The 19926-nt window shown below is 46.3% G+C and overlaps 1 protein-coding gene across 1 annotated transcript in view; it reads right to left on the minus strand.

Annotated features, from left to right (window-relative positions):
• SYT6 (synaptotagmin 6) overlaps nt 1-19926 on the minus strand; it is a 147751-nt gene that overhangs the window by 53223 nt on the left and 74602 nt on the right. Inside the window, exon 3 of the mRNA XM_028734546.2 lies at nt 18461-19019. Within this exon, the coding sequence (XP_028590379.1) occupies nt 18461-19019 (559 nt within the window). The remainder of the gene's footprint in view (nt 1-18460; nt 19020-19926) is intronic.

Below are 19926 nucleotides of genomic sequence, written 5' to 3' on the forward strand. Positions count from 1 at the left end.
ATGTTGAGGAGAAGTGAGTTAAACACTGCAAAACACTTTTAAATCTCACTCTATAGGCTGAGGGAGCCGGCGTTTGTCCACATATAGCTTCCGGGTCATGTGGCCAGCATGACCAAGCCGCTTCTGGCGAACCAGAGCAGCGCAGGGAAACGCCGTTTACCTTCCCGCTGGAGCGCTACCTATTTATCTACTTGCACTTTGACGTGCTTTCAAACTGCTAGGTTGGCAGGAGCAGGGACCGAGCAACGGGAGCTCACCCCATTGCGGGGATTCGAACCGCCGACCTTCTGATCGGCAAGTCCTAGGCTCTGTGGTTTAAACCACAACACCACCCATGTCCCAGAGGTAACATTTGGGAGAGGGCAAAACTTGTTTTCTACCTCCCATGACTGGGTGGATGGGCTTGGTTCACACGGACAGAGCTCATGCAGGAGAATACAGTGTATATTTGCATGCAGAGATTATTTCACTTCTTTGTGGGTCCCATCAGTACACCTGTTCTCTCTTCACCTACCACCACTCATCAGGATGATAAATTCTTTTGCGAGTGATAAACGATAATAGGAACTCACAGAAGAGGAAACCTATGGCACTGATGCTTTAAAGTTCTGTAGAGAGCTGCAATGACAGGATGATTTAAGCAAGATGGATATGGTGTTCCATCTCTTTGACTAATAATGCCCAACTTTCATTTTTGCTCTGGTAGATAAAAAATAAAATAAAAATATGAGTGGCTCTGTTTGCCTGGCATTGCCTGGCACTGCAGAAATCTTATTCCCCATTTAAATATTTGCTTCTATGAAGGCAGCTGCTCCCTAGAAAAGTCAAGATCGTAATAAACACACCACTGAACAACAGAAAGTGATGCTACTTTGTAAAGAAACAAGTCATTAACACACTAAAGAGAGACCGTAAAGATGCCTGGATGTTCACTTGCTACTAGTAAGATTAACTAAAGCTAGATACCAGAATCTTTTGGAAAACATAAAAGTTGGCATTAGAATAGTACCCTGACTAGGAGCTGCCAGGGTAAGAGTTGTCAGAGTAATCCTCTTAGTTTTTACAGCCCCCAATAACTCTTCCTTGGGTGTATGGTCCACAAACCACATTCCTCTTTTTACTAGGCTTGTCAAAAATGCAGAGATAAAATTCTGTTTTCCCAGCCTCAAGCTGTGGATTTCTGTAGAACATTCATCTGCATCTCTGAATCCCAGCCAATTCCATTTGTGTTGCCATTCCTTCAGATGTGATCAATTTTTCATTTCCATGCAAGGCCCAAAATGAACATGTGTGATTTGCTTCATGCTCGCACTGCTCCTGTTATGCAGGAGTGTTTTACTTAGGTTGTGAGACTAAAAATGCTTTGATTTCTGCCAGCTTCAATATGATATTAAAACGTTCAATACTGAATGTTTTACAGAAAAGTTAAAATGGAAAGTATGCAGAGATTACATAAATGAGCATCACATATTCTCACAAGCATGACTCATAAGCACATTAAACAAAAGCAATGACAAGTTTAGGAACGTCTGCCAGAATTTGCAGATCAGAAGTAACTGCTGAATATCCAAACTGAATTCTGCTTTCAGTACTGGTAGTGCCTTAACAATTCACTTTATTACTTTGGAGGAGAGGCACAATCAGACACGTGCCTCTGAGCATATAGAAAGTGTTGCTCTCTCATTCCTGAGCAATTTCATCCTCCACACAGGTAATACAAAAATGTGTTCCCCTCCATATAACTGTCTCCTCATTTTTCATCCATCTTCATTTAAAGAACAAAACTAATTATTGTTTGTTTCTTATATTTCACCCTTGCAGCCTTGTTGTGGGCAAGAAGGTCTCTTTGTCTCTTCATCCCCATTACTTAATTAATGCAAGGTTTCTGCCGAAACTATACTAAGTCCTATAATATGGCCAGAGGATTGGAGAAGATCAGTCTACATCCCAATCCCAAAGAAGGGCAGTGCCAAAGAATGCTCCAACTACCGCACAATTGCACTCATTTCACACGCTAGCAAGGTTATGCTTAAAATTCTACAAGGCAGGCTTAAGCAGTATGTGGACCGAGAACTCCCAGAAGTGCAAGCTGGATTTTGAAGGGGCAGAGGTACCAGAGACCAAATTGCAAACATGCGCTGGATTATGGAGAAAGCTAGAGAGTTCCAGAAAGACATCTACTTCTGCTTCATTGACTATGCAAAAGCCTTTGACTGTGTCGGCCACAGCAAACTATGGCAAGTTCTTAAAGAAATGGGAGTGCCTGATCACCTCATCTGTCTCCTGAGAAATCTCTATGTGGGACAAGAAGTTAGAACTGGATATGGAACAACTGACTGGTTCAAAATTGGGAAAGGAGTATGGCAAGGCTGTATATTGTCTCCCTGCTTATTTAACTTATATGCAGAATTCATCATGCGAAAGGCTGGGCTGGAATTAAGCCGGAATTAAGATCGCTGGAAGAAATATGCTCAGATATGCAGATGACACAACCTTGATGGCAGAAAGTGAGGAGGAATTAAAGAACCTTTTAATGAGGGTGAAAGAGGAGAGCGCAAAATATGGTTTGAAGCTCAACATCAAAAAAACGAAGATCATGGCCACTGGGCCCATCACCTCCTGGCAAATAGAAGGGGAAGAAATGGAGGCAGTGAGAGATTTTACTTTCTTGGGCTCCATGCAGATGGTGACAGCAGTCATGAAATTAAAAGACGCCTGCTCCTTGGAAGAAAGGCGATGGCAAACCTAGACAGCATCTTAAAAAGCAGAGATATCACCTTGCCAACAAAGGTCCGTATAGTTAAAGCCATGGTTTTCCCAGTATTGATGTATGGAAGTGAGAGCTGGACCATAAAGAAGGCTGATCGCCAAAGAATTGATGCTTTTGAATTATGGTGCTGGAGGAGACTCTTGAGAGTCCCATGGACTGCAAGAAGATCAAATGCATCCATTCTTAAAGAAATCAGCCCTGAGTGCTCACTGGAAGGACAGATCATGAAGCTGAGACTCCAATACTTTGGCCACCTCATGAGAAGAGAAGACTCCCTGGAAAAGACCCTGATGTTGGGAAAGATGGAGGGCACAAGAAGAAGGGGACGACAGAGGACGAGATGGTTGGACAGTGTTCTCGAAGCTACAAACATGAGTCTGACCAAACTGCGGGAGGCAGTGGAAGACAGGAGTGCCTGGCATGCTCTGGTCCATGGGGTCACGAAGAGTCAGAAACGACTAAACGACTAAACAAACAAAATAATATGGGGAAAGTACCTCTGAGCATGAACAGAGTGTCTTTCCCTCACCATTGAATAGCTGCAGTCTCCATATTTACCAGTGGAATGTTTTTAAACATGTTCTTTTTCTCCCACAAAAAAATCCCACTCCTGCTTTTTCAACATCTCCTTCCCTAGTCAGCCCAAAATATGCCTTTTTAAATTACCAGCCAAGTAGCAATTTTCTTTTTTTTTTTAAATATATATTTATTAAGGTTTTTCGATACAAAAAACATATTTAATAAAACAATGTTGATTATTTAGCATCTTTTCATCATTACTTTGGACTCCCTCACACCTCCCCCACACACTTGCATATTTATAAAATTATTTCCAAGCAAATTATCATTTTGTTCATAGTCTTTAAATTCAGTCATTAACATCTAATTAAGCTTAACTCTGGTTTGGTGATAGACAATTATTTCTATTCTGACATCCCTATCAACATTCAATCAAATTACAATATTTTTGCAAGTAAATCTTGAATTTCTTCCAGTCTTCTTCAACTCTCTCTTCTCCCAGGTCTCGAATTCTGCCAGTCATCTCTGCTAGTTGCATATAGTCCATCAGCTGCATCTGCCATTCTTCCAGAGTGGGTAGATCTTGCGTCTTCCAATTCTTGGCGATCAGTATTCTTGCTGCCGTTGTTGCATACATAAAGAATGTTCTATCCTTCTTTAACACATTCTGGCCACCAATGCCCAAGAGGAAGGCCTCTGGTTTTTTAGTAAAGGTATACTTAAGCACCTTTTTTAACTCATTATATATCATCTCCCAGAAGGCCTTCACTCTAGGGCAAGTCCACCAAAGGTGAAAGAATGTTCCTTCATTTTCCTTACATTTCCAACATTTCCAAGTAGCAATTTTCATTTATTAACATTTGTATCCTAGTGTTGACAGATGGTTACAAAAAGCTGAAACAATTCTTTTTACTCCGAAGCTCTTCCTGTTTGTGGGTTTCTCACACACATCTGGTTGGCCATTGTGAGAACAGGATGCTGGATTTAGAAGGGCCAAAGGTCAGATCCAGCAGACTCTTATTCTGTTCTTATAGGATTCAATCACATACTGGCAAATTTCAGTTGTGCAGTTAAATTGATTAGTGTTCTTGGGCAATGAATCCTCTTCCCTCCAGAACTGAACTTCTTGCAATAAGGAAAGTGACAGGGAAATGCAGGTTATTCTTATTAAATTTATTTATATCCCAGACACAATGTCACAGAACTTCTCCATAAGCCAATCGTAATGAACGCTCACTAAAAGTCAATGTTGTCTGAACTCCCTGCAAACTTTGTGCAAACAAATCAGGATGAATGCTCAAAAACATTCAGAAGGCTGGTGGCTTGAGCCCACCCAGGGATGAGTCTGGGCAGGATTCCTGCATTGCAAATGGTTGGACTAATGTCTATTGGGGTCCCTTCCAACTCTACAATTCTACGATTCTATATAACAGATCACATGGACGTGACCACAGAGGCTGTTTTGGATTCTGTTCACATACAATCCCTTCTGGAAAGATGGACAACAAATCAATGAAAATCTAGATAGACAAAAAAATTGTTGCCATGGCTAGCAGAGCCAAGGCCCTTATTTGACTTTGCCTTTGAGATTGGAGATGAAGTGAACCATTTGGTGCCTCGCTAAAAAAAGGGGGGGTAGATGACCCCACAATATCTAGAACTGAAGATGATCATAAATACATGCAGCTAAAACTCTCTTTCCTGCAGAAATAGGAAACATATTGCCAGTCTTGCAACTAAAGGGCAGCTGTCCATTCTCAAAATTTAAGCCCAACGTGTGGGAGAAAAAACTGCTGGGAATCAAAACCCACCAGAATCTGATTGGCAATTGAATTAGTTCTTAAGCAAGTTGTGTCATATATTCTGTGCAGCTTCCCATGCTGAAGGCAGTGAAGAGGCCCTCTGCTGCAATTTACTCTTTTTTTACACAGTATTCATACCACCATCAATTAATCCCAAGTTATCTAAGTGACTCACCATGTCACAGCGCGGTTGACTATGAAGAAACATGAAAATGTGTCTTATTAAATTGGCCACCATGCTGGGCAGGCTTCAGGGAAGGCCCTGTTTGACAAAATCTGTGAGAACTTATTAGGGATGGGGGAGAAATTCAGTTCAGTCTGCATTTAAAAGTGAACCTAATTCACACTCCCCAAAACAATGTGCAAATCAAACAGAACCATTATGCTAATTCACAGTTCTCCAAATTTTGCAGTGCAGCTCTCCAAGCAAGTAATGTGTACTAAAATGCATATGCTAGGGCAGAGGTGGGTAACTTCAGGCACAGAGACCAAATTCAGCCTCTCTACCTGACCCTCAGAACTCTTTCCAAGACACCCCCTCACTGCTCCCACTTCTCACACCAAGTGCTTTTGCCGAATATCCCTATTTTCTGAGGAGAGTTGGAGGGTATGTGTGGCTGGAATGGGTCTTTGAACTCTGATAATGCCTCTTGCTTGTCTGGATGAAGGATAGCGAGGAGTGTTTATAAGAAACAAACCTACTGCACAGAGGTAAAATTTACATTTGTTGCTCCATCCTCTTTTGCCTCAGGCCGTGCCAACCACTGGATTATGGCCCTTGGGAGGTTGCCCAAATGGGGACACGGCCCTCAGGCTAAAAAGGGTTCTTCACCCCTGCACTACGTAAATTCTGCACATGTCAATATAAAATAATATACCAAAAATGCAGTATATTAGTGAAAACTGCCTGCAGAACCATGTATGTTAGGCAAATATGTAAACAAAAATGTGCATATTAGAAGAAAGTTACCTTAAAATGCTGATGAATTTTTCACAAGGACTTAAAAAATATCATAACCCTGATGTGGAGCACTGGAGACTGGAAAAATGAGAACCCCAAACTGGCAAATTTGCCTATCCCTATGGACTTATGATAGTATGTGTGATGGGATGATGAGCTGCTTGTGCGTAAAATCCTAGTCCCTCAGAGTTTGATCAAATCCGCAAACCTCTGCCTACGACGGAGCCCCTCAAGCATGGCTCCGTCAGTCGCTAGCAGAATCCGAAAGTGGGCGCTTACGGAATCTCTTCCAGCATAAAAGCTCCTTAACGGAAACACGTCTTCTGGACTCTCGGCGCGACAGTTTCCGGTGAGGAGTGGGTGTCCCTATAGGAGGTCTTGAAACCTCCCCACTGTTTTCGCTGGAAGTGTCTCTGAGCCATCCCTCCGACTCACTTTCCCTTGGAGTTCCTTCTCTCCCCCTGCTGGTTCCCTCTTCAGCTGCTAAGTCTCTCTCAACCTCAGTGAGCCCTTCCACCTCCTGTCCTTCCGATGGCAGTTCCCTGACAGTATGTAAAGGCATAACTACCGTACTTATTTCAAAAGAGAAAGCTTAAGCACAGCAGCTGGTTATCCAATAGCAGCAATATTATACTGTGACAGAGAAAACAGTCTAAAATGTAAATGTTCATCACCAGCCAGATAGAGGACCAACAAAGAAAGGTTTATTTATACTTCTTTGTTCTGCTTCATTAGGTGCTAAATTAATAACAGGCATTCATTCTTTTCCCCCTCATTTATTTTATCTTTTCTTTTCTTGTCCTGGACAAGACGTCACTAACAATATGAGTGGAAGGTTTTGCTTCTGAAAAAAATGTTCAGGTGTGAAATCTGGCAGTCTTTCAGGTTGTTTCTTTGCTATGGAACAAAGACTAAGGGTGCTCATGGATTTTGTCCGGTCTGCCTCTGCAAGTAAACAGACCACGCTTGCATTTCCCAGACTAAGACGTGGATCAGGATGCAGTAACCCTTCAGTTTTCATATTTCTGCAGATTTTATGATGCACTTCTGAGAGTAAAACATGCACAATGTGTAAAATGTGCAAAAAATGTATACCTTAGCATAAACATTTAGAAAGAACTGCAGTTCAGTGGTAGAGTATTTGGAAGAGTGTGATGCTAACGTCCAATACCAAGATGAAGGTCTACCAGGCTTGTGTGTTGAGCATGCTGCTTTATGGAAGTGAGTTGTGGGCAACTTCACAACCATCAGGAGTGACACCTCAATGCCTTCCACATGATGAGGATTCTGAGTATCACATGGTAGGACAGAATTCCAAACAAAGATGTGTTCTCCCATGCCAAAAGTTCCAGCATGTTTGCACTCCTGTCTCAGTGACGTCTACACTGGCTTGGCCATGTCCACAGAATGGAAGATGGCAGGATTCCCAAGGACGTGCTCTTCCAGCACCAGGCCAGTTGGCAGACCAACTCTGTGTTACAAAGATGTCTGCAAACGCAACATGAAGGCTGCCAACATCAATCCTGCCATGTGGGAATTCCTTGCAGATGACTGCAGTGCCTGGGGACAGTCAGGTCATGCATCCATAGCAGTGACCAGAGAAGGAATGCCGCTGGAAGGAGCACAGAGAGAAGAAACACCATGGCGCATCTGCAGCAGAACAACTGCATGCCGTCGTCTGCCCCAGCTGCAACGAAACATATCTCTCCTACATCAGTCTCCACAGCAGGCTCTGCAACCTTCCAACAGTTTGACTTCACCCACAAAGGCGCACTCCTCCATTGTTTCCCAAGACAGATGGATGCCGGCAGCTTTTGTGCAACATAACTCCATGCAGCCAATTGAGAGGTGAGGTTTTGTACTGTGTAAAAGCACCAGTCACTTCACTGTACATATCTGAAGCAGATAAAACTATGTGGAATACTTAAAAAAAATATCTCTAAAACTTCCAGAGAATGACAGAGATTCCCTGTGTTGTGTTGTGCTATGGTTTCACTTGGAGGATCCTTATTCAAGGCCACAAGTACCACAAGCGGCTAGTTCTTTCTTTTTACAGAAGCGTTTCAGTTTTCCTGTTTTTCCAATTAACCCAGCAGCCCATGTCATTACGTAATCCATATACATAAAGATGATGTGAGCACACTTTAATCTGCATACACACTACAGTAATCAAGGAGTTGAAACAGCCTATGGGGAGCCCCATGCCAAGCATGAAGAAATTGCCTAATAGTCAATAGCTTCTAAGAGAACTGAAAGCTGCTTGAGAGACATTTGATTTCCCATGGTGTATATACGTAATTCTTTGGTTCCTCTTTCACCTTAGCTCAAACAGGTTTTGAAGGCTTTTGAAACAATGCAACCCCCCCCCCCCAAACCTGTTTCTCAGAGGAGGAGAGAGGTTGAGCAGACACATCACAATTGGTGGTCCCTCTTGGAAATTGACCCCAACTCTCTCTTTTGTGTGTGAGAGTTTTGGTTGATGCTGGAAGCTGGTGACACAGAGGCATGTCTTGCTCTGTGCTGGTGCCAAGAGCTGTGGTTTGGGGGCTTCCTTGAAAGCCTCAAGAGGAAGCAAGACCTGTGGAGCGTTAATGCTGTGAACCCCTCCATCTTTTGCTCAGGTTGTGTATATGTGTAAATAAAACCTTATATGTTAAAGACCCCACAGTCTCCGTTGACTTTCATTTCAAGGAAACCATACCCTAGGAAAAGCATTTGGAACCACTGTAGTCTCTCATCACTTTGAGTCTGTGTTACATGTGACAGTACCTTCCCTGCCATACCAAATGCCACCCGAAACCTAACAGACCCATATTTCAGTGCCTGCTAATTCTTCCTACATTCCTTATCCTGAGTATGGGCAGACTCCATGGCTCCAACTCCCCCCCCCCCCCGGCTCGATTTTGTTTACCACCTCAGCTAGTCCAATGAAAAGTCCTGGAGGACTCAAATGCTCACACCCTATTTGGGGACATTTTGGCTGGTCTAATCAAGGCATTGCCCTAATGTAGATTTTGGAAGAAAAACTAGGTTTGACTTTCTTGTCTGCAGCATTCCGCGGAGGCGTGATTAAGAACTTCATTAGGGCCAAGCATTAGCATCCTTGGGTGAGGTCTGGCTAAGCCTTAATGCATATTTATGACGCCGATTAGGAGGGCTACTGCTTGAAACAAATTAGCAGCATCTGCTAAGGATCTTACTGTTTTCCTGGGCTGTTGGCAATCACAACAACATTGCAGAAGTGTTTGCAAACCTGTGAGACAGTTACGCTATTAGAATGATAAATGGGGAGCTTTGCATGGGAATAATGAGACTGCGCTCCTGAAGCATAGCAACAACAGTGCTGCTTCTGGGGTAAGTACAGCACCGAGGGCTTAGAGGGCAAGGATGCAAGAAAGGCCTTCAGGCAATGGCACTTCTGGGACTAATTACATGCTCAGTACCAGGCCATATACCCCACTGCACCATCATCATTTCCTTCTGCCCAAAATATTAAAACTTTCCCCAGGCAGCATGCAGCCTTAAAGCTCCAGTCCCATGCTCCATTCCCCAGGTTCGGCACTTCTGAGAGGAAAAATCAATTTGTCGGATTCTGTAACTTCTCATTTAAAGCAAATTTGTTCAAAGTCTTCTGAAGAAGATTTGATTGGAAAGATCTATTAAAAAGGAAAAAAAGGAAAATCTATAGAGATGATTCTCAAAATTGGGCTATATAAAGCAAGCTGATCAACTTCCTTCTAGGACAGTATCTTGGACAGATTAGATAGAAAAATCTAGGTGAGGGCATGGGGAAATCAAACAGCTGTATTAAGGTCTGGAAAGCAATCTATTTCACAGTAAGAACATAATTTTGGAGCAGAGAGTAATTCCTTGGAGTAATAGAAAGGTAGGAAACATGAAAGGAACAGGAGAACATTTGATTGTCCCAAGACCAGAGCACAGTAGCCATGCTAGTCTGAGCCAATGCGCTAGAGTTCCTCACACAAACCTTTCAACTCAGCCAGTCCATATAGGTCTCTAAATCAGCTACCTTCTATCGATGCAAAGCTATTGCTGGCCAATACGAGAGCTAAACTAGAGATGACCCTGGACACATCCTTTGATTTGACTTTAATTTTAACGGTCAGTAGCTGCTCCTTCAAAATAAGTGCAATAAGACCTGCACCAGCAGCTGGAACTGCCAGGGGGCTGGGACTTGCCATCATTGTCGTCCTCAGTATTTTCCTTTTGCTGTTGTTGGCCTCCCCTGCTCCTCCAACCTGGGACACCATTTTGGGAGGTTACTGAAACCTGCACAGAACTACAAGACCTTTTTTTGTTCACGCTTCTGGTTTTCAAAACAAGTTGCCAGGAGGAAAAACTTTGCCAAGTCCCTCTTGGTAATCGGCAGGAGCTCTTGGCTTGCCAAAGGTATTTTCACGCAGATTAAGTCCCTAAAAGCTCTATCCTATCACCTTTGTCTGGGTGCTCAAGACTAAGTTGCCTTATCTAAATATTAAATCTGCAAGAGTTGGAACAATGAAAGGACAATGTTTTGGCACCACCTCCAACTTCCTGGCTTCAGCAAGCTGGCTGTACCTGTCAGGGAACTGCCATCGGAAGGACAGGAGGTGCAAAGGCTCCCTCAGGTTGAAAGAGACGGAGCAGCTGAAGAGGGAACCAGTAGGGGGCGAGCAGGAACTTCCAGGGAAAGTGAGTCGGAGGGGTGGCTCAGAGACGTTTCCAGCGAAAACAGTGGAGAGGTCTCAGGACCTCCTATAGGGACACCCACGCCTCGCCGGAAACTGTCACGCAGAGAGTCCAGAAGACGTGTTTCCGTGAAAGAGCTTTTATGTTGGAAACGTTTCCGAAAGCAACCACTTTCGGATTCTACTAGCGATTGACGCAGCCATGCCGGAGGGGCTCCGTCACAGGCAGAGGTTTGAAAACCTGATCAAACTCTGAGGGACTTGCATTTTACGCACAAGCAGCTCATCATCCCACCACAGCAATCCGAAAGTCCCTGAAAGCCAGCTTGTGCAAGCAGCGGCATCATGAGCGACCCAGCCGGAACCGGAGGAGCAGGAGCAGCTGGAGGAGGTCCAAGCCTGGAAGAAAGGTACAGGGCGTTGGAGATCCAGCTGGCCATGCAAACGGCGAGGCTTGAGGAGAGGAGGGCTCAGGATGCAGAAAAGGGAAAGGAGAAAACCACCTCGATAGCCAGAAAGGTGCCAGGATTGGTGCAGAAATTCGGGGGAGATCCCAGAAACTATCATGCCTTTAGAACTGAGATGCAATACGCTCTCAACCTGCAGTATGATGACTTCCCCGACGAGGAATCGCGAGTGGCTTTTGTAATTGGCCATCTCGAAGGGGGGGCGAAGGATTGGGTTCGACCCCTGATGGCAGTGAATAATGAGATACTAAAGGACACGAGGAAGTTTTTTCGTGCCATGGACCTGATGTTTTCCAGTGACATTGAGCAGGGGGTGGTACGAAGGCAGTTAATGGCTTGCAAACAGGGGAGCCGATCTGTCCGTGAGTACTGGACTGAGTTTACTATGCTGATTCATAAATTGGGGTGGGACCTATCGGCGGAACCCATCCAAATGCTTTTTGAAGAGGGGCTTTCTTCGGCCGTTAAAGATGAACTTTCCCGGGGGCCAAGGGCGGAGTCTATGGATCAGCTGACCAAATCCGCGCTGGCCATAGGAGCGCGCCAGGAAGCGAGAGCTTTGGAAAGGCGGGAAGGGAAAGGAGAACGTTGGAGGGAACTGCGCATTCCGGACATTCCAGAGCCACCTTTCCCGCCGGCAGAGCCGATGGAAGTTGGAACAGCGCGGGCGCGCGCAGTTTCAAATCCCAGTGAAGGGCGGAAGAAGGAGGGAAAGAGCGCCAAGAAATGTTATCTCTGCCAACAGCCAGGGCACTTTGCCAGAGTCTGCCCACAAAGAAAGGAATGGCAAGGGATGGCAGGAGCTGTGGGGGAAAGGGAGGAGGAAAACAAGGAGCAAGTAAAAGCCAACGCCTGGCTGCCACCGTCGGGGCACAGCAGCCAGGCCAAAGAGCAGTGAAAGTGCCCACGCCAGAACCACCCAGACCTGCTTTAGTGATAGAAGTGTCACTAGAGCTGCCAAATGGACACCCCCTACAGGTCAAGGCGCTTTTGGATTCAGGCAGCTCCTGTAATTTTATGAGTAAGGAGTTTGCAGCTGAGCACCAGATACAGACCATCCCTTTAAGTAATCCCTTGCAGGTGACCACGATTGATGGCAGAGAGCTGTTGGGAGGAGAAGTTAGCCAACAGACTGTCCCGATGATAATGAGGGTGGCAAGGCACACCGAACGGATAGCGTTTAATGTGGCCACCTTGGGAGGAGCTCCCATCATTTTGGGGATGAGCTGGCTGGCGCTACACGATCCGCTAGTGGGCTGGCATCAGAGGGTGGTCTCCTTTGGGTCAGCGCATTGCCTAGAACATTGCAAGCAGGGGAAGGTTCAGGGCGGAGACAGAGTCACCCTAGCCGGGATGGAAGTAATGGGCAGAGGGAAGGTGCCCCCGCAATACGCAGATCTGAGCAACGTATTCAGCGAAAGGGAAGCAGACAAACTGCCGCCGCATAGACCCTTTGACTGTCAAATCAACCTACTCCCTGGGGCCCAACTCCCAGTGGGCAAGCTGTACGCCATGTCCGACAGGGAGATGCAGGAGCTGAGGGAGTTCATTGACAAAAACCTGAAGCGAGGTTTCATCAGAGAGTCCCGAGCGGTGGGGGGCAGCCCAGTGTTTTTTGTGGACAAAAAAAACACAGATAAGCCGAGACTTGTGTGTGACTTCAGGGCCTTGAACGCAGTGTCGGAACCCCTGGCTTTCCCTATGCCCCGAATTGATGACATTTTGACCAGGGTAAGGAAGGGAAAGATTTTTACAAAGCTGGACCTGCGGGGGGCGTACAATCTGATACGCATAAGGAAGGGAGATGAATGGAAGACCACCATGTTCACCCCTTTGGGAGCCTTTGAATACCTCGTTATGCCCTTCGGTCTACAAGGAGGCTCCGCGTGCTTTCAAGCGTTTATTAACCACGTTCTGGGGCCTTTGCTCTACAAGAACTGTGTGGCCTTTTTAGACGACGTGTTGGTGTATTCGGAGGATGAGGAGCAGCATGTGAGGGACGTTCGAGAAGTGTTGGGCAGGCTGCAAGCCAACCAGCTGTGGGTGAAACTGGAGAAGTGCCAGTTTCATACCAAGGAGGTGGAATTCCTGGGGTACCGCTTGTCAGACAAGGGATTGGCCATGGATCCAGGCAAGGTCCAAGCGGTACTGGAATGGAAGACACCGAAGACCAAGAAGGATGTGCAAAGATTCTTGGGGTTTGGGAACTTTTATCGGAAGTTCATCAAGAACTTTGCCCACTTGACGGCGCCCATCACCGACTGCCTCAGCAGCAAGAAGAAATTTGTTTGGACGGCGGAGGCGGAGCGAGCATTTGAAGAACTGAAAAGGGCTTTCGCCTCGGAAGAACAACTTCTGCATGTGGATTTACGAAAACCCATGAGAGTGGAAACCGATGCGTCCGACCGGGCGGTAGGGGCGGTACTTCTTCAACCGGGGAGGAGTATGTCAGAGTGGAGACCGTGTGCCTTCTTCTCGCGGAAGCTGAATAAATCCGAGAGGAACTACACGGTGTATGACAGGGAACTACTTGCCATTCACGAAGCGTTCCGGAGGTGGAGACATTTATTAATTGGGGCACAACACAAGGTGCAAGTGTGCACCGACCACAAGAATTTAGAGTATTGGAGAACAGCTCGAGTGCTCAACCAACGACAAGTGAGATGGGCACAGGAATTCTCTAAATTCAACTTTGAAATTTGTTATGTGCCAGGTCCAGAAAACGTCAGGGCGGACGCTCTCTCACGCAAACCAGAGTATTGGGAGGGGGAGGGGGCGATTGAAGAGAGACATGTCATCCCTGAGGACCGCTGGGTGTGTGGGGCGGCGCTGGTGGGGCAACGAGAACTGGTCGAGGAAACGGAAAATGATGAATATGCCCAGGATAAGCTCAGAGGACTCAGGGGGGAGGGCGAGAGCCCCGAAGGTTTTGAGGAAAGAAATGGGGCATTGTATTACAAAGGGGCACTGTATATACCCGAAGGTGAATTGAGGGGGAGAGTACTCAAGCAGTTGCACGATAGCCCCACGGCGGGACATTTTGGGCAACACAAGACCATGTGGTTGGTTACCAGGGAATTCTGGTGGCCCAAGGTGAGGGAAGATGTAAGGGAGTATGTAAGAGGGTGTGACCAATGTCAGCGAGCCAAAGGGGAAAGACGGGCGCCGGCAGGGTTATTAGAACCATTACCCACACCAGAACGGCCTTGGGAAGCGGTATCAATAGATTTTATGACGGATCTGCCGAAGTCCAAGGGGAAAACAGCCATCATGGTAGTAGTAGACCTGTTAACAAAGATGTGCCACTTTGTAGCATGCTCACATGCAGTCACAGCGGAAGAAACAGCGAAGTTGTTTGTAGAACACATCTTTAGGTTGCACGGGGCTCCCTTGAGGGTGATCTCGGACCGCGGCAAACAATTTACTTCCAGGTTCTGGAGGAAGCTCATGAGCTTGCTGCACGTGGAAGTCAATTTTTCAACGGCCCGGCACCCTGAAACCAACGGGCAGGCGGAAAGAGCAAATGGCATTCTTCAACAATATCTGAGGTGTTATGTCAATGACAGAGAGAACGATTGGGTCGAAAAGTTGGCGCTGGCAGAATTTGCCTACAATAATGCGGAGAATGTGTCCACAGGGATGAGCCCCTTTTTGGCTAATTACGGGTGTCACCCCAGGGCATTTCCAGGGGAGGGAGGGGAGAGATGGAGCGTTCCAGCGGCTGAACATTTTGTAGAAGAGATGGAAGCGATCCATCATCAGCTCCAGCTCAACTTAGAAAGGGCCAAGGCACAATATAAGAAGCAGGCAGACAAGAACAGAAGGGAAGGTGAAACCATAAGGGTGGGGGATCAAGTGTGGCTGTCAACCCAAGGGTTGCCGTTCAAAGGGGGTTGTAAGAAATTGAGGCCCAGAAGATTGGGACCCTTTGAGGTCATTCAGCAGGTCAACCCGGTGGCTTTCAAACTCCGGTTACCCAACCACATGAAATTGCACCCAGTGTTCCACAGGTCGTTACTGTCACCATACAGGGGGGGACGTGAAGGGGAGCACGTCAGGGGACCAGCCTTGGAAGAGAGGGAACGCAGCAACCATGTAGCGGAAATCCTCGATTCCAGGTGGAAGGGAAATCAGGTAGAGTATTTGGTGGCGTGGGAAGGGGAACCGGAGTCAGAAAACACCTGGGTGACTGCAGGGGAGGTCAATGACGAGGTTTTAACAGAAACGTTCCACCAAAGATTCCCTAGGAAACCACAGCCGGTAGAAAGGTTTAGGAGGGAGTACTTCGGCACCACCGACGAGGAACAGGAAATGGAAGGATTCACGGAGTCGGAGTTGGAAGAGGGAATAGACTCCGAAGACGAGGAGTATCGAGAGACGAGGGACAGTAGCAGGTGGAGGGAAGTGTTCGAAACTTCGGACGATGAGGAAGGTTCTTTCAGGGGTTTTACTTCCTCCCAGCCCGGAGGGGAGGAGACGGGAGGGGGTGAAGGGGGCCCTGGAGGGGAGGTGGATGTCAGGGAACTGCCATCGGAAGGACAGGAGGTGCAAAGGCTCCCTCAGGTTGAAAGAGACGGAGCAGCTGAAGAGGGAACCAGTAGGGGGCGAGCAGGAACTTCCAGGGAAAGTGAGTCGGAGGGGTGGCTCAGAGACGTTTCCAGCGAAAACAGTGGAGAGGTCTCAGGACCTCCTATAGGGACACCCACGCCTCGCCGGAAACTGTCACGCAGAGAGTCCAGAAGACGTGTTTCCGTGAAAGAGCTTTTATGTTGGAAACGTTTCCGAAAGCAACCACTTTCGGATTCTACTAGCGATTGACGCAGCCATGCCGGAGGGGCTCCGTCACAGGCAGAGGTTTGAAAACCTGATCAAACTCTGAGGGACTTGCATTTTACGCACAAGCAGCTCATCATCCCACCACAGTACCCAAGTAGTTGTCATCATTTTTCATCCCATTTTACAAGGACACAGACTTTCACCCTCCCTGTTGAGGTGTTGAATGACCTACCTCTATCACAGTGGTAGGGGGATCAAAGTATCTCTCTAGCAACCTTCCAGGGCAATCATTCCAGGGGTGGGCGGGACCAGAGGCAAAAGTAGGCAGAGGAACATATGTGCCTCTTACCTTTTGTACAGTAGGCTGAATTTCAGTCACACAAGTGCCAGAGGTTTCTATTCCCACCTGTGCTCCTCTGCCTGTGCTGTATCCAGGCAAACAAGAGGAATTATCACAGTTCAGGGACACATTCCAGCCAGGAAAAAAGCACTCAAGGAAAACATGGAGCAGAGCCTTAGGAAATGGGATGTGGCATTGGGAGAGTCCTTCGGACCAAACAGTGGCCACATTTGCCCCCCGGGCCAGAGACTCCCCTCTATAATAACAAAATCAGTCCTCAGGTGTAATCATGGATATGCTCAGTACTGTCCTCAAATACCTAGAAACTACCATCTGTTCTGGTTATCTTTTCTTCCATCTTATTCAAGTGGCAGAGAGACATGGGGGCATATGGGTATAGACTCCTTCTCAACAAGGAGCTCTGATCTGGTATGGCGTTAAAATGGGAATCATGCATCCATGGTCTGATGGAGATCATTAATTTTGGACCCTATCTGGTCCAATGTGGATATAGAGTAATGCACTGTTATGTGGGGGTGGGGGGGGAGATGCTTAAAAGGAGAGACAAAGAAACTTGAATAACTGATTCAGCAAATCAGACTTCAAATGTATGGGAGGAACATTTTCTGTTAAGATTTGTCTGCTTCAATTGCCACTCACTAACCCTTATTAACAACTGAGAATTCAAATAGTAATGAAAAGCTCAAAATATGGCATGTAATAATATAGCTTGGCAGCTTCAGCATTTTTTAAAATAAAGCAAATGTCTAGATTTCACGGGTTGTAATACTGAATATGAGTTGGCAGTTTGGCTTAAAATGCAAGTCAGTGAAAGTCTGAGGCTGGACCCCAGTCCTTGCGGCAATATTCTCTCCCACGTACAACTTTCCCTGTATTTCTAGCCCCTCCCGTATAATTAAAGTGCAATATCCCAAGGACAAAGAAAGACACTTAAAAACAATTTATAGACTATGCAAATTGCAATGGTGATGTATAGTGAGCAGTCCCCCACCTTTTACCGCCAAAGCCGTCAGAATTTAAAGCACAGAACAGAGCCTACAACCAGGAACCAGTGCACTACTTCCAAACTGTGGCTCATGGAGAGGCCTGCCCTTGACCTTACCTAGTTTTTGAACAACAAGGAAGTTCTCATGTTTTGATTCCCTGAAACAGACATAAATCTACCCTGATATGACCAGCCCTACCATTAGATTGCATGAGATGGAGCTATCTCCAGCAAGAGATGCTGAGGAGGGGTAGCAAGATATCTGGAGGACAGAGCAGTGTGTGCTACACAACCTGCCCCACACTCTCTAACACAGCCTATTGCCCTCAGGTGTGGTGGGGAAAGCTGTGCCACCACCAGTGTGAAAGTAATCTACCAGCATCTGTATGTGGCATTGTGGGGGGAGGGGAGCACCATATTTTCCTTTGCCTTGAGTAGCAAAATGTCTTGGCCCAGCCCTATGCCATCATCTTGCTTCCTTGCCACAATTTGACAAAACCTGGGTGTAAGTACATCTCACCCAGGATTATCAACATTGACCTAGAAAGACCTGTAAAGGAAGTGGGAGTATTGTCATGTAAATCAGACCAAGATTTTGCAAAATGAATCTCTGTTGGTGTGAACTGTGGTACCTTCACAATATTACTATTTTTAATGTAATCACCCATAACCAAGATGAATGACTGGATGTTTGAATGGATGTTAGCTCTGCTTAAACTGTTGGCAGCTATTGATGGCTGTCTTAAGTAACCAGGACTTTGCTGCATGAAACTCATTGTCCACTTCTAGGTCCTCCTGGCTCTTCTGCTCCTTCCCTTCCTGCTTGACTTCTTCTCTGTGTATGCATGCACAATGAACAGAGTGAGGAGCAGCATTCCAAAGAACAGGGTAAGTGAAGGGGCAGAAGGAAGGAGAAGCCAGGAGAAGAAGGGACCCATGAGGACCCAAGGACCATTTAATACCCGAAAATGACACTGTATCATCCACACCTTCAAAAGAAGAACACTTGATGGTCTTTCTGTGCCAAAGCTCTCATTTTAAAGTGCAGCTTGGCCTGCGGAGCTACGGCAAACTCAACCAAGCGTTTGTGTGCTATTCTCTCCACACTAATGGCAAAAGCCGCCTACTCACCGTTGTGGCATACTGAATATCCTTCCAGATGGAGGTCTCCCGAGAAAGATCCGAAGCCTCAAAGAGGTTCTCCAAGATCACCTCACCAATCATGTCATGCCGAGAAAACCTGTCAAAGTCAAAGACGCTAAGATGAAGCTTCCTATTGGTCAGCTCCTCATAGGGCACAGGAAACTGAAAGCTCTCGTCAAAGGTGGGGTTGAGCGTTTTCCTGTGCACACGGGTTTGGAACTTGCACTTCCTGTCAGGCAAGAGGTAGATCTTGACGTAGGGGTCGGAACTGCCACAGAGGTCCTTGGCAGGCAAGTCAAAGGCCTTGAGAATCCGCACAATCAGGGTCTCGTTCTCATAGTCATATTTCAAAGCGAAATTTATTTTCCCACAGTTTTTTTCTGCCTCTTTTTTAGGGTCCTCAGAGTCCACGGATTTCTGCTTGTACAGCTCTGGCTTGATCCGGCCGATGCAAGTTGGCTGCTCTGCCGCAAGTGGTAGTTCTGTACCATAGTCCACACTGGAAACATGCATCTGCCTGGGCAGGTGCCTCTTGAAGGAAATGTGCCTGCAAGAGATAAGAAAAGGCTAGTGTGTTGTATGCTGGGAGAAGATTGTCCTGGGTATCTGGCCCCACTTAAGAGATAGGATGCAGAATGGGGAAGGGCAGGGAGAACGTAGGAAATATAGTACTCTCCTGGGCCCAACTACACTATAAAGTTCCACCATACCACTTTAAACAGTCATGGCCATGATTTCATGCAAAGAATCCTGGGAACTGTAGTTTGTTAAGGGTGCCAAGAGTTATTAGGAGACCCCCATTCCCCTTGTAAAGCTATAATTCCCAGAGTTCCCTGGGAAGAGGGTGTGACTGGGAATTGTAGCTCCCTGAGGGGGAAAAGAGTCTCACAATTCTCACACAGTATTTTTTAAAGAAGCCAGTTGAGAGGGAGTAGGAAGTTTTCACAACAGGGATGTTACAGGCAGTAGGCACCCCTGGCTAAGCGAGTGAAACACGAGACTCCTAACTTCAGAGTCCCCACATTGGGCTAAAGATTCCAGCATTGCAGGGGCTTGGAGTAGATGACCCTTGTGGTCTCTTCCAACTCAACAATTATATAATTACTCTACGACTATAGTCCTGACCCTTGTAGAACTTCTGAAGGCTTTGTCATAAACTGTGTAAGCGCAAGGGAAACTGGTTTCTTGATAGCTATCATGCAATGGAAAATAAAGAAGCGCATCTCATGCTGATCTGTGGGAGACTTTGAAAAGAACAACTTTATGGTCTTCCAGTTCTAGGAATTAAGATCCATACCAAACAGAATGCAAGGAGCAAGTCGTCGTTCAGAAGCAAAATATTTGGAACAAGTGGTATCTTTGGCCTTGGGGACAACATAAAAGAATGTAATTATAGTTTGTGGGAATAGGAAACACAGCTACAAGGGGCTGGTTATACTAGCCGGAAGGAATAG

This window comes from Podarcis muralis, chromosome 5 (assembly GCF_964188315.1).
Source record: "Podarcis muralis chromosome 5, rPodMur119.hap1.1, whole genome shotgun sequence".
Taxonomy (NCBI): domain Eukaryota; kingdom Metazoa; phylum Chordata; class Lepidosauria; order Squamata; family Lacertidae; genus Podarcis; species Podarcis muralis.